Raw genomic sequence first — 14,062 nt, 5'->3', positions numbered from 1 at the left:
ACATGCCACGGAGCAACTGGGCCCGTGAGCCACAATTACTGAGCCTGCGCGTCTGGAGCCTGTGCTCCACAACAAGAGAGGCCGCGATAGAAGAGGCCCGCGCACCGCGATGAAGAGTGGTCCTCGCTTGCCACAACTAGAGAAAGCCCTCGCACAGAAAAGAAGACCCAACACAGCCATAAATAAATAAATAAGTTAAAAAAAAAAAAAAAAGAACGTGAGTTTCTAAAAAAAAAAAAAAAAAAAAACAAACAAAAATGGATGTTTCCGTTTGCACTATTATACAAGCTGCTCTGTTTTTACTTCACTGCTTACCTAAGAGAACTTCCATGTCAGTGCATATACATTACTCTCATCTTTTCTAACAACTGCTGGGTATTCTATTGCATGCATACACGAAAATTAAGTTAATAACTCTCTATTGTTGGGCACTTGGATTGTTTAAAAAGTTTTAATATTATAAACATGCTGTAATAAATATCTTTTTACATACATCTGTGTCTATTATTTGATAAGGATAAATTCCTAGAAATTGAATTTCTGGGTCAGAGTGTATGCATATTTAAATTATTGTATTTATGACATATTGCACTTCAGAAAGCCTGAATCAGTCTATAATTCCACCAACAATGTATCAAAATACCCATTTAACTCACACTTGCCAATCTTTGGAATCTCAATCCAACAGGCAAAGATGTTAATCTGTTGTTTAAAAAACTCAAAAAATATCCCCAAAGGAACTAGACTTATTGACTAGCTCCCCTGCTTCCATATTTTGCTAGTATATATTTGAACAGATAAGGGGAGACTAGGGTATTTCAAAGTCAAGTTTCCAAACCTTTTATACCAAATACAAACCATACTGATGCATTCACCAACAAGGATTAAAAACTGTGCAAAAGGGACTTCCCTGGTGGCGCAGTGGTTAAGAATCCGCCCACCAATGCAGGGGACATGGGTTCGAGCCCTGGTCCTGGACGATCCCACATGCTGCAGAGCAACTAAGCCCGTGCACCACAAGTACTGAGCCTGTGCCTTAGAGCCATAACTACTGAGCCCGTGTGCCACAACTACTGAAGCCCGTGCACCTAGACCCTGTGCTCCGAAACAAGAGAAGACACCACTATGAGAAGCCTGTGCACCACAAGGAAGAGTAGCCCCGGCTTGCTGCAACTAGAGAAAGCCTGCGCAGAGCAACGAAGACCCAAAAAAAGACAACCAAAAAAAAAAAAAAATCAAAACTGTGCAAAATTAGAATTTCCCCTAAACCCCAAAGAACATTTATATGGAGATCACAAGGATGAAGAAACAGCTTAGATAACTATCTTAGGAGATGATTTCTCTTGAAATGTAACACCTTTGAGGCATTTCAATAAATGGGATCTAAAGCTTCACTACTTAGAAGAGAGGATAGCTGGTTAATGACATTTATATGAAGTGAGTCAGAAGGCAGGATGGGCTTAAAAACTGGATGCGCCTGGGCACATACTATATGAGAAAGAAAAATGAGGAGGGTATCCGAATAGACTAGGCCATAATATGATGAAACTCAAACAGGGATATCTCCCTTCCTTAAAAACTACTCTTTGTGATGTAACCTACTTGGCAAGGTCTTCAATACTCTTTTCTTTGACAGGCATTATTTTGATGGATGAGGTAGAGTAAGAGGGAGGCTGCTGGTAAAGAATGAACTTTCCCCTTTTAAAATACTATTTGTAGGTAATTAGGAACAACTTTTATTATTTTTTTTGAGAGATAAGCTCTAAAGCAGTGGTTCTAAGTGTAGTTCCCAAGCAGCAGCAGCAGCATTCAGCTGGGAACTTGTTAGAAATGCAAATTCTCAGGCCCCATTCCAGACCTGCTGAATTCAAAAATCTGGGGATGGGGCCAGAATCTGTGTTTTAACAAGTCTTCCTGGTGATTCTACTGCATAGCCTTCAGGTATTGAAGTAATTAACTTATTTATGTCAATGTTTTAAAAGTGTTTTTTCTTTTTTCAAATTAGTTAACTTTCTGAAATTTGGAAAATATAAAATTATAAAAAGATGACAGAAGACATAGACTGTTTAAACACATTTTAAAGAGAATATGGTGCTTTAAACAGAATGCTGTGTCTGGCATTTTGAAGTGCATGTTTCAGCAAAGGGTAGGGGCCTGTTTTATGTAAAGTGAAACTGCTTCTTCCAGGATGAGATTCCTGCAGTCCTTCACAGATGGTCTACATATTTCCATAAAATTGTATCTACTCTGAATTTGTCATTTGACTCATCTACATGGGCTTATTACGACAAAATGTCATCTTGACCAAAGAAAATATTTTCTTAAAAATCTCTGAAGAGAGATCAAAGGTTTTGACACGAGGCTTTAAATAGACTGTATTATGTTATGCACATGTTGAAAAACTATATGATTTTCCTGGGGAGAAAATGTTTGAGTAGTATCATGTTAATTTGTTTCTCTGGATAGGCAGAGAAAGTTTTCCTCCAAAATCCTGTGGATGGTTATATGTTCAACGTTTTGAGAAACTGTCAAAGTGTTATCCAAAGTGGTGGTACCATCTTACATTCACACCAGCAGTGTATGAGAACACAAATTGTTCCTCACCCTCACCAACACTTGGTATGGTGGTGTAGTAGCCATTCTATTAGGACTGTAGTGGTATCTTACGGTGATTTGAATTTGCACTTCCCTGATGACAAATAATGTTGAGCATCTTTTTACGTGCTTATTTGCCATTTGTCTATCTTCTAGTCCAATGATTCTATTCTTTTTTATTTCAAAAGAAATAAAAGCACATGTCCACACAAAGACAAGGATCCTTGCTATGGACTGAACTGTGTCCCCTCCAAATTTGTATGTTGAAGCTCTAACCCCTAAGGTGACTGTATTTGGAGACAGGGCCTATAAGGCGGTAATTAAAGTTAAAAGGATCATAAGGGTGGGGCCCTGACAGAATAGGTTTCGTGTTCTTATGAGAGAAGACACACAGAGCTCATGCTCTCCCTAATAGCTCCCAGCAAAGAGGAGATCATGGGAGCACGCAGTGGGATGGCAGCCACCTATAAGTCAGGAGAAGAGGTTTCAACACAAAGGAACCATGCTGGCATCCTGATTAGACTTCCAGCATTCAGAACTGTGAGAAAATAAGTGCCTGTTGTTTAAGCCACCCAGTCTATGGCTTTTTGTTTTGGCGGCCGGAGCTCACTAGTATAGTCCTTGTAGCAGGATCTGTAATATTTATATTATTTGTAATAGTCAAAAACTTGAAACCACACAAATGAATGGATAAACAAATGGTGGTATACACATGTTCAAAGGAATATTACTGAATAATACAAATGAACAAACGATTGATATACACAACAACATGGATAAATGTCACAATAATTATGCTAAATGAAATAAACCAGACCAAAAGAAAAGAGTTGGCACTATTATTCCATTTATATAAAACTCCAGAAAATGGTGATAACTGATAGTGACAGAAAGAAGGTCTGTGGTTGCTGGGGAGGTAAGGTGTGGTGAGGAGTGACAGGGAGCAATTACAAAAGTACCAGAGCAAACTCTAGGGGGTGATGGACAGGTTTACTAGCTTGACTGTGGTGATGGTTTCATGTATGCATTAAGTCAAAACTTACAAACTGTCCTTCAAATATACACAGTTTACTGTGTGCCAGTTATAGTGTTCCTGAACCAAACTTGGGTCCGCTAGCCCACCCAAAGTAAAGCCAATCTCCCGACCAGGTTGTGGTGAATGAAAGTTCAGTGTTTATTGCAAGGCACCCAACATAGGGCCAAGCAAGGAGAATGGGTAGCTCATGTTCACAAAGACCTGAACTCCCCGATGGCCTTCCTGGAAGGGTTTTTAAAGACAAGGTGAGGGAGAGGGTGGATATCCTTCTGAATGGTTGGTGGTGAGGTAACAGGGTGGTGTTTCAGAAGCTAACATCACCAACCTTCTGGTTTGAACTGGTCTGGGGTCTACATGCAGTTAACTTCTTCCACCTGGTGGGAATTTTAGCATCTTCAAAACAACTCAAGGATATGGCTCAGAATATTATCTATAAGCCCTTGAGGAGGAACTAAAGGTCCTTTGTTTTATGGCTAAACTATTATTATTTTGTCTTGCTTCACTGTTTTCCTCTGTTTCTGCATTTTCTCACTTCTCTGATTAAATTTTCCCTTTGGAACTTGGGGAAGGCCTAGGAGACTAAAGCTTTTCTATAATATAAACAAGAGGCGAGGGGACATGAGGGTGGGGTTCTGTTCCCAGGAAGGCCCCACAGTGTCCTGCTTGGTTTCCATAGCTCAATAGGCTGTTTAACAACAACAACAACAAAACACCTGTGGAATTCCTATTTTCTCCAGGAAACTCTAATTTTGTGTTAAGTGGATTTTGTTTTCTCCATCCCAATAAAGACATGGAAAAGAAAATGTGTCATCCAGAAAAGGCTGTCATATGTACCGGACTCCATGGCTTTGTACTTTCCCTTGTGAGGAGCCTAGAACAGAATCCCTGCCCCAGCCCAAACCCCCAGCCTTTCCATTACCATTGGAGGTAAAGCAAAACAAAATCACAAAATCAAAGAACATAAAACAGGGGGCAGCAAAACTCAAAACTGGCAAGCAAATGATTACAGTTGGGCCTTATCTTTTGTTTTTGTAAGCTTAGGTGGCTCTATTGGATATTGTGGTAAAGAATGAAAATCTGTTATGCAATCTTTCAGTCACATTTGGTAATTTGTGTGAGGAATTATATTACAGAAAAGAAAAGCTTCCCCAAGTAAAGACACTAAAATCTAGAATAATAAGATGTCAGCTCACGGGAAGCAAAACTTTGCCAGTGCAACCCAAAGTTGGACACAGAATTTGGTTAGAATTTCGAAACCTGCTTCAATTTTACAGTAAGTTTGAAAGATAAAGCAGGGTTTGATTCTTAGCTTTAGGTAAAGTTCATACCAAACATAGTGGGTTTATCACGCTTTGGGGGTTGTGCTAATTTATGTTAGATGGGGCTGAGACAACAGGGAAGGAGGCTTTCTACAGAAGGTCCTTTGTGGCAAACCACTATGGGAGGAAATTCCTTCTAAAGTTGGCATTGTGCATTTCCATTCTATCATTCTACTGTGCTGTGGATGCCAGGTGGGTTTTTTAAAATTAATTAATTAATGGCTGTGTTGGGTCTTCATTTCTGTGCGTGGGCTTTTTCTAGTTGCAGCAAGTGGGGGCCACTCTTCATCGCGGTGCGCGGGCCTCTCACTATCGTGGCCTCTCTTGTTGTAGAGCACAGGCTCCAGACGCGCAGGCTCAGTAATTGTGGCTCACGGGCCTAGTTGCTCCGCAGTATGTGGGATCTTCCCAGACCAGGGCTCAAACCCGTGTCCCCTGCATTGGCAGGCAGATTCTCAACCACTGCGCCACCAGGGAAGCCCAACCAGGTGGTTTTTGTTTTTTGTTTTTTTAAGTAGTAGCGTCCTAGGCTTTAAGCAAATTTTTCGCACTTGGGCTCCGTAGTTTAAAAGTGGTGGAGTAGAGAACTCAAAACCGTCCGAAACCCAAACTCTGGCTCTTTCTAATACTCAATGTAAAGTAGAGAAGATTTCTGGGAGGCCTACCGTCCACCCTGGCTCGTGTCCTCCCCTTGTGCCTCCTATTTCACTTGTATTAACTTGCTTCTGGTTCCCAGCTGGAGTGCACAAACTGCACCTGCTCCGAAGGCCAGCGGGGGCTTTGCCTCACCCGCTGCTCAGCCTCGGTTGCTTGCGCACGGACACGAGTTCCCACCAGGGGTCACTGCAGCCTCAGAGCTATTGTGCCGCCAATCCTGGACACAGCCGGTCCCGCGGAGGGCGTGGGACTGGGAGCACGGAAAGCCAGGGTCCGACCCTCGCTGCGCCTGCCTTCCTAGAGCAAGCCTCCAGGTCTCCCCGGGAAACCGATACAGCGAGCCGGGCCAGGGCCCGCGACGGCGAGGCGGACCCGCTCCTGCGTAGCGCAGGTTCCTGTGCGGACCTCTCCGCACCTCGCCATTTGACCACCTCCGCTCCACCCTCCATCCCCGGCAGAGACCCCGCCCAGAAGGGGCGCCCCCTTCCCGGCCAGTGGGTCCCCGCTTCGCTCCAGGGCCGTTTGCAGACGCCCGGCCCAGCTGCACCTGGGCTATTCCCGCCCGGGGCGCCATCGCTTGCACCGCCAAGAGAACTTTCCCGGGAGCCGCTGCGGCCTGGCGCGCCCAGGGCAAACCCCACCAGCCCGCCGGCCGCGTTCCCAGCCGGGGCGGCCGCTCCTCCGCCCGCAAGTTCCCCGACTGCCCGCTTCTCTGAATCTCCCGGGGAAGCAGCACTCCGCCGCCCGGGCAGAGGGTTCTCGGAGGGAAAGCTTCAACTTGGCCACACGTAGCCCCGTGATGAACTCGGGGATCCCCAGACGGGAGCTGCGCCCCGCGACGAGCTGACCTCCACTCGCCGGTCGCGGTAAGGAGTCCAAAGCCCTTTCCGACCCTTTTCGGGCTTCTCGGTGCCCGCGGGTTGGGGAGGTGGAGGTGGAGGTAGCCGACTGAGTGACGACCCTCGCCCACTGCCCCTGCAGTGGGGCCGGGACGTCGTGGGTACCCCTGACACAAAGGAACAGCTGAGTGCTCCCCAGTCGGCGGACCGGACCGGGGGCTGCGGGGTGGGGTCGGAGCTGGAAGTGCGCGTCCGCTGGGGACCCCGGAGGCGGAGAGGAAGTCGGTGCGTTCTGTAGCGCTCCAGGCGGGCGTGGGTGGAGGCGGCTGCAGAGCTTCTAGGGGCTTCCAAGTAGGGGGACGGCCTAGAGCTCTCGTCTCTCCCTTTTCTTGCCTCTTGTCCCCTTTGACAGGCGATTTTTGTCGTCCCCAGGGCTGCGGTTGGGGCCGCGGCCCCCCCGCCTTCGGAGGAGCCGGAGCTGCAGGATGCGCGGGGACGCGCCGCCGCCCTCTGCGCCCAGTTCCTCCGGCGCTTCCCTGGCCGCTCGCGGGCGCTGACTCTCTCCCGGGCTTCCCCGCCCTCCTTACCTTACGTCCGCGCCGGGCGGCTGGTCCGCGCCGCGCTGGACCCCGCCGGGAACTGGTCCTCTCGCCCTCGCCGCGGTGCGGACAATAACTTAATGCCTCGCGCTTGAGGGGAGGGGGCGGCTCGGCGCCTGGGTCGCAGCTTTCTCCCCTGGCTGAGGCCGGTCACAGCCGACATGGGCTGTTTCTGCGCTGTTCCGGAAGAATTTTACTGCGAAGTTTTGCTTCTGAATGAATCCAAGTTAACCCTCACCACACAGCAGCAGGGCATCAAGGTAGGCGCGGGCCGGGGGCATGTTCGGGGTCGGGGGTGCGTAGCCGGGCAGGCTCGGGGGTTCCGCGGCTTTGTCCCAGGGCTGTCACCCGGGCGGGGCGGACGGTGGTGGCGTCTCTGCACGGTGGGAACGAACGGCAGCTGCCTCCCGCGCTCAGGTGGAGGGTGGACGTGTCAGGGTGAGTTAACTTTGAGTCCTTCATAAAGGAAAGTAAATTTGACGCCTTGTAGGAGGGTCCATGCACCAGCTCTCAGCTGCAATCCACTGTCCTGCAGCTGAGACCCAAACTTCCCTACGTCGTTTTCCTCCAAAAGCGTTTAAGGCCCCCGCAGCTCCCAAAGAGGCGCAGAATCGATTGTACGGGCAGCATACAGTGTTGAAGGCACGATCTCCCTCGGCTTTGTTGAAGACCTTTTTTCTTGATAGGATTATTGGGGAAGTAAAATAATTCACTCGTTGAAACACATTTATTGGGTGGTTGTGATTGTGTCGCCTGTATTTGTGGTTAGGTAATGCTACGTTTGGCCGGAAAATAATTTCCTTTTCCAAAAGCAACCTGGTTTATCCCAACGTTTAAGTAAACATCTCTCCAAACGAGGTAATAACTTTGCGCCTCTTCGTAGGTCATTATAATGCAATTACTGGTATTAACCTAGAGAACCCAAACAAAAAGGCTGTGGGAGCTTACAGACATTCACTTCCTTAATTTTGGCGAGCTCTTATGTTTACGGTTGACAACCTGACCGACGCGCCTGCGCGCTAGTTTTTCTCTCGCAACAACGTAGCTACCTAGAGATGATCGGAATCCCGAGTGTTTTGTTTCCCTTTCTCCTTCAGTTTTAAATCATTTAGGCATTTTAGATACCTCAGCAGCTGAGTCTGATGAAGGGAAACTGTCCCCCTCTCCCCGCCAAGGAGGCTGTCTGAGAAATCAAGTTCAGGCTGCCAATTGTCTTGTCGTAGTCTTGTCATCTCAGAAGTTAATCCTAATGGCGTAGGCTCTGGGCATTTCCTTGTGTGAATCAGATTTTACATAGCTTTATGCACACTAGAGTAAATGTTCTTGGCCAAAAGCTTCAGCTTTGTTATTATCGTTCTTGGTGTACAGAATTTTAATTTCACAGCTGTCTTTTTTTTTTTTTTGCCGGAGAAAGAGGGCAAAAATGATCAATTAAAGCCACAAGATACAGTTAACCCTTTAGGAAATTGTTTTGAATATTGTTTCTCCTGTAATTGTAATAAGCAAAAGTCAATCAGATTCTCATTTAGTGTTTCCTTTCAAGGACAATAAAAGACTTTTTGGTGGGGAGAGTTCATTGTATATTTTTAGCTTTTTATGTTCCAACTCTCAATCCCCCCCACCCCTATGAAATCAGGAAAAGAACTTACTTTACAAGATGACGTAACATTCTTTGGAGTACTGTGAGCACAAAATAGACAAAAGTAAAAAAAATCATACATTTTTGATAATACAGAGATTCTCTTTGGCTTCGAAACAATTAGAGAAAGATAACTGATGATCTGATACTAAAAAAAAACATAGAAATCTTTCTGAAGTCTAAAGTCATCTGGTGTGTGAGCTTCCTATTTAATCATGAAAGCCCTGCTCCTGTCAGTTGTGGAACATGTACATTATTCTGTCACGAGAGCAGCCAAGACTTGGAATCAAATGGAATAATTTTGTCAAAGAAACATGAATTAAAAATCCTGATCCATAATTACTTTTTATATCCTGATGGTGCTTATCTTGTTTTACAAATAGGTTGAAAATTGGTGAGGGATTCAAATGCAATAGCAACTTTATAATGCTGTTATTTTGGATATGTGCCATTTAACTGAACAATAATTCAAGCATGCTTTTGTTGGAAGTAATCATTTTGCAACAGGCTTGCCCTCTTTCAGTGTCACAAAAGCATGCCACAATTATTTTGATGGCCATATGTGTAACACAGATGTCTGCTGAAGTTAACCACATTATCTGTAACTACCATGCTACCATAAAATGCATGTGTTAAGCACCTATCTGCTTGTGGTATGTACTAAATTAAACACATATATATATTTACAAATGGTATAACGTATGAACAGCATCTTGCACGTAGATGGTATTCAAACATTGAATGAATGTATGTATATTATTGTTCTGTACATACTTGGCATTTTCTTTAACTCCTACTTTATTATTATTATTATTTTCTTTAACTCCTATTTTAGTTTGTAAATAAAATAGTAAGCAATTACTCCAAACTTAATAGCCAATAACTACTATTACAGTGTTTTTCCTCCCCAGGATAGTACTCTTGATAATTTTGATTATCACTAATTAAAGTCGAAGTTAAGCATGTGACATTTTTCCCTGAAATTAAAATAGAAAAATCTTTTTTCAAAAATATTTATTTTGAGATGACCCTTTTTCACATTTTATCTCCAATGAAGATATCTAATTTTGTGTTAAAATTATTCACAAATTTATCCCTTAATGGAAGGAATTTTACTGATTCCTAAATGGTTACTTAAGAATTTGCTGAATTCCTGTTATAATAATGCATTGTAGGTTAAAGAAGATTAACTGTAGTAAATTTAAGTAGAAAACATATGAGAGAAGCTTGGTAAAACATTTTTTTCTGTGTGCTATTTTGAAAAACACTCTCTGGATTTTTAACCACCAAATTGCTCATTGAAAAGTTAGTGATTTGGATCACTATGAAAGTGATCATAGTGATCACTGTGAAAATGAAGTGATTTTTCTGCAACTCAGATCAAAGTTTTTCATCGACTTTAAAAAAAAAATCAATGTGTTTGTTCCCATGGAAAGCATTTCAGCCTGAAGACAATAGTTATGCATCTTATGTGTTAAGATGAGTAGCATTTAAATGGAAAATAATTTTCTGTTTCAAAAATAATTAGAAAAATAAAACCCAGTGTCTGTATTCATACTAATGTGATGTAGCAATTTGCCTTCTTAAATTGCTTTAGAGCTAACCTCACCTTGTCAAGCAGAAAGTCTTTTGCGTGCAGTTTGTAGTTTGAGCCCTATGCAAGATTTAAAAACCCAAGTTTATATAAACTGAATGTTATTGGTTGTGTGTCGAGCCACACAATAGCTTTTAGCTGTTTGTTCTCTGCTGCTATCTCTGTTGTTTATTTTAGTAAGAATTTCTGCTGTGGTTGGTCTCTTGGTTTTTTGAGCAGTGTTTGTTCAGGGAAACTTTTGTTATGTCCTGGGGGAGGTAGAGATCCTTCTTTTTGTTCTCTTAGAAAGCAAAACTTGAATGTGGCTCAGACTACTTTTATAAGTTGTCATTTGATTAGCAAAAGATTTTTAGGGAAAAAAATCACAAGGTTTGATGATTTAGTCCTCATAATTGCTGCTGCAAATGTGAACTAGATTAGTATTTTCATTTCAGCAAGATTTTAGTCCTCTGAGTAGTAATGTAATAAACACTGAGGTGCTTATTTTTCCCTCAATGTATTTGACTAAATTAATGAAACCAATATGACAGCAAGATGGAAATTCCATTAACTTTCTTAAAAAACTACTTTATTGAGATATAGCATACAATTCACAAAGTTAAATTCATCCATTAACTTTTAAATGAAGTTATTTCCTAATCATCCTGAGGTTCCTGAGGGAATATTATGAGTCAATTTTGATGTTTTGATCAGAAACTTCCTAATAAACTAGAAAAACAGAAGTTGGGGACTTAAATTATATGCGTCTCCCTTACCAAGAATTGTAATTTTCACTCCATTTGGACTGGTAAAGAAAACATCTGAGAAGATTCGGAAAAAGTGAAAAACAGTAGTTTTTCACAAATCATATTAAGTGTATATCTATATCTTTTAATATCAGCTACATAAGATACACATTCAGGGACCTTATAAACATAGGTTGAAGCAAGTAATCATACACCAACATTTCTGTTAATATAAGATTGGCTGTGGGTCTTGACTGGTTAGTAAATTAGATGTGACTGGGATAGAAGTACCCCTATTCCACACTGCATCTAGGTTTCTAAAATTCAGATATGATATCCATGTTGTGACTGTTTAAGATCAGCTACTGTATAAATGCTCCTTCATATTTTTTTGTTTTTAAAAAATGAAAGTAGTTTTTTCAGCTTTATTGAGGTATAATTGAAAATGAAACTGTAATATATTTAAAGTGTGCAACGTGATGATATACTATACATATATATTGTGAAAGGATTCCCACCATCCCACCATTGAGTTAATTAACATGTCCATCACCTCACATATTTACCTTTTTTTGTTGTTGAGAACAGTTAAGTTCTATTCTCTTAGCAAATTTCAATTATACAATACAGCCTTATCACCTATAAATACCATGTTATACATTACATCCTCAGACTTAAATGCCCCCTCAATTTTACAAGAAGTTTTTCTTGAAAAAAATTTTTAAAAATGTCATTTATCATTTATGGCTTAAAAGTGATTTAAAAACAATATAATGGGGAAAGAATTGTTTGTTACCTCTAGCAGGTAATGGCTAGCTATCCTTTTATAGGGACTTATACTTTTCTTGGTTGATGGTGAATCACACTTTTTGCAGCACCATTAATATAATTGTCCTTGAATTCTGTAATGTTAAGCTTAAACGAACTTTGAACTAAACTTAAGCTAATGCAGAGCTTTTGTTTCTTTTGAGCATGGGTGGTGTCTTAGTCTGTTCAGGTTGCTGTAAGAAAATACCACAGGCTTGGTGGCTTATAAACAAGAGAAATTTATTTCTCATAGTTCTAGTGGCTGGAAGTCTGAGATCAGGGTGCCAGCATTGTTGGGTGACGGCCCTCTTCCAGGTTGAAAACTTGTATCCTCATGTGGCAAAAGGGCCTAGGGAGCTCTTTTGGCCTTTTTTAAAAATAAGGGCGCTAATCTCAAAAGCCCCACCTCCTAAAAAACATTACCTTGGGAGTTAAGTTTCTGACATATGAATTTCAGGAGGGCACAAATGTTCAGACTGTAGCAGATGGCGGTAGAGTTAAACCTAAGTTGCAGGGTCAGAAGTCCAGACTTGACTGTCCATTAGCTGTATGGACAATGGTTGGTTGTTTTTATTACAAAACAAGATGGGAAACTCATCTTTTCTTCAGTGGTTTGTGTCAGGTTGTATCTTAGTCCGGCCAGACAGTCCTTTGTTGTGGGATGCTGTCTGCTCCATGGCAGGATAATTAGCAGTATTTGTAGCCTCTGCCCATGAGATGCCAGTAGCACCTCTTGCCTAGTTCTAACAACCAAAAATATGCCTAGATGTTGCCAAATGTCCCCTGATGGGCAAAATCACCCTCATTTGAGAATCACTGCTGTGGAGGGTAGCAGTTTCCTTTATTCTTCTTTATTTGGTACACATTGGATGCAAACTGACTTTTGGATGCCTTCTTTTTTCTCTTTTGGAGGAGTGAGTCATGTGCCTTATAGGTCAGTGAAAACAATATGAAATGTGTATCTTTAACTTGCTTAATATTCTTAGACTAGGAGCAATATACTGAAGTGATGAAAAGCATGGGCTGTAGCATCAGACCACCTGGATTTACATTTTGTCTCCACTGATTACTTATTAGCTGTGGGGCCTCCAGAAAGATACTTTTCTTCTCTGAATCTCAATTTCCCCATCTGTAAAATGGGAACAAAGTCATACCCACTTCATAAGTTCAAGGTGCCTTGCATGTGGTAAGCCCTCAGAAAATGTTGGTCTAGATTCTTTCTCCTCCGTTCCTCATCCTCTCCTTCTTCTTTTAGTGCTTCATTCCTGTCTGCATATAAAGTCCACCCTTCACTGTCTGATTTGCCACCCTACCTGCTCTAGACCTTCAGCAATTCTGTGTGCCTACCCAAATGACTTGCTCTATATGGGCATGCACAGCTGCTTAGTCTCCCAAACATACCAGACTTGCTTGTGCCTTATGCTTGGGATTCCCACTGAGTGGTACTGTTTTGTGTTTCCCTAACCACGCGCTCATCTGAGCTCATCCTTTAAGACTTGCACCGAGTGTCCCATCTGCTAGAAAGCCTTAGACCCAGCGTGCCCTCGCAAAGTTAAGTGCTTGTCAGTGTCTTGCGCGCTTCTTGTTATAGCCCTTACCACACTGCAGGCATTATTTCTGGACACGTCTGTCTCCCCCAGAAGCCTGAAAGCCCTTGCCCGTGATCCCCAGCAGCTAGAGCTGTACACCACATGTAATAGATGCTTATTCACTGTAATTTGAATAGAAGAATGAATGGAGTGTTACCGTTGGAATAGGCCATAGTGAAAATCTTCTGGATAATGAGGTTCCTTTGCCATTTTATTTTTACTCGAAAAGACCTAGAATAAAGAGAATCTCACTGTGAAAAATCTGTTGCCAAGATACTCTAATTTTTATATTGATAATGGGTAGAAAATGAGATGGTGCAGTGGACTGAGTGCATGTAGCGCATTGAAGAGCTGACTAGCAGCCATTTTAGAAAACATGAGTTACCAACATCTTTTTAGTGTAGAAGTAACTACTGATTCCTTCCCTCTCTCTCTCTTTTTAAAAAGTATAACTTTCCCCTTATAGCTTGAGAGTCTTTTGGAAGAAGGGCGTATCTCACGAATGGATAATAGATCCTCACACTTTGCTTTTCTTCCTTGTCTCCTATTCTGTAAACCATTGGAGAACAGTATCAGTTGGTTTCACAGTGTGGGTTTACACCATCGGGGACCATTGGTATAATTTTTAATCTTGCTGTACCACCCATTTTACTCCTGAACCTC

The 14,062-nt window shown here is 42.5% G+C and overlaps 2 protein-coding genes across 13 annotated transcripts in view; one reads left to right on the top strand and one right to left on the bottom strand.

The window, feature by feature from the left end:
- Positions 1-7,111, bottom strand: part of LOC309657854 (uncharacterized protein) — a 161,069-nt gene extending 153,958 nt beyond the window's left edge. For 2 of the 6 annotated variants that reach the window (XR_014261920.1, XR_014261921.1), the window contains exon 1: positions 7,034-7,111. The gene's annotated coding sequence lies outside the window, so the exon portion shown is untranslated. The remainder of the gene's footprint in view (positions 1-7,033) is intronic. The other 4 variants (XM_082455858.1, XM_082455859.1, XR_014261922.1 and 1 more) reach the window with 3 other exon arrangements.
- Positions 7,112-7,175: 64 nt separating this feature from the next.
- Positions 7,176-14,062, top strand: part of EPB41L4A (erythrocyte membrane protein band 4.1 like 4A) — a 263,468-nt gene continuing 256,581 nt past the window's right edge. For all 7 annotated transcript variants that reach the window (XM_082455778.1, XM_082455775.1, XM_082455773.1 and 4 more), the window contains exon 1: positions 7,176-7,305. In XM_082455778.1, the coding sequence (XP_082311904.1) occupies positions 7,207-7,305 (99 nt within the window). In that variant the 5' untranslated portion in view covers positions 7,176-7,206. The remainder of the gene's footprint in view (positions 7,306-14,062) is intronic.

The sequence above is a fragment of the Balaenoptera physalus genome (assembly GCF_965194825.1).
Source record: "Balaenoptera physalus genome assembly, chromosome: 3".
NCBI classification, from domain to species: Eukaryota; Metazoa; Chordata; class Mammalia; order Artiodactyla; family Balaenopteridae; genus Balaenoptera; species Balaenoptera physalus.
The sequence above is the reverse complement of the archived record's forward strand: the minus strand, read 5'-3'. Positions and strand labels throughout refer to the sequence as shown.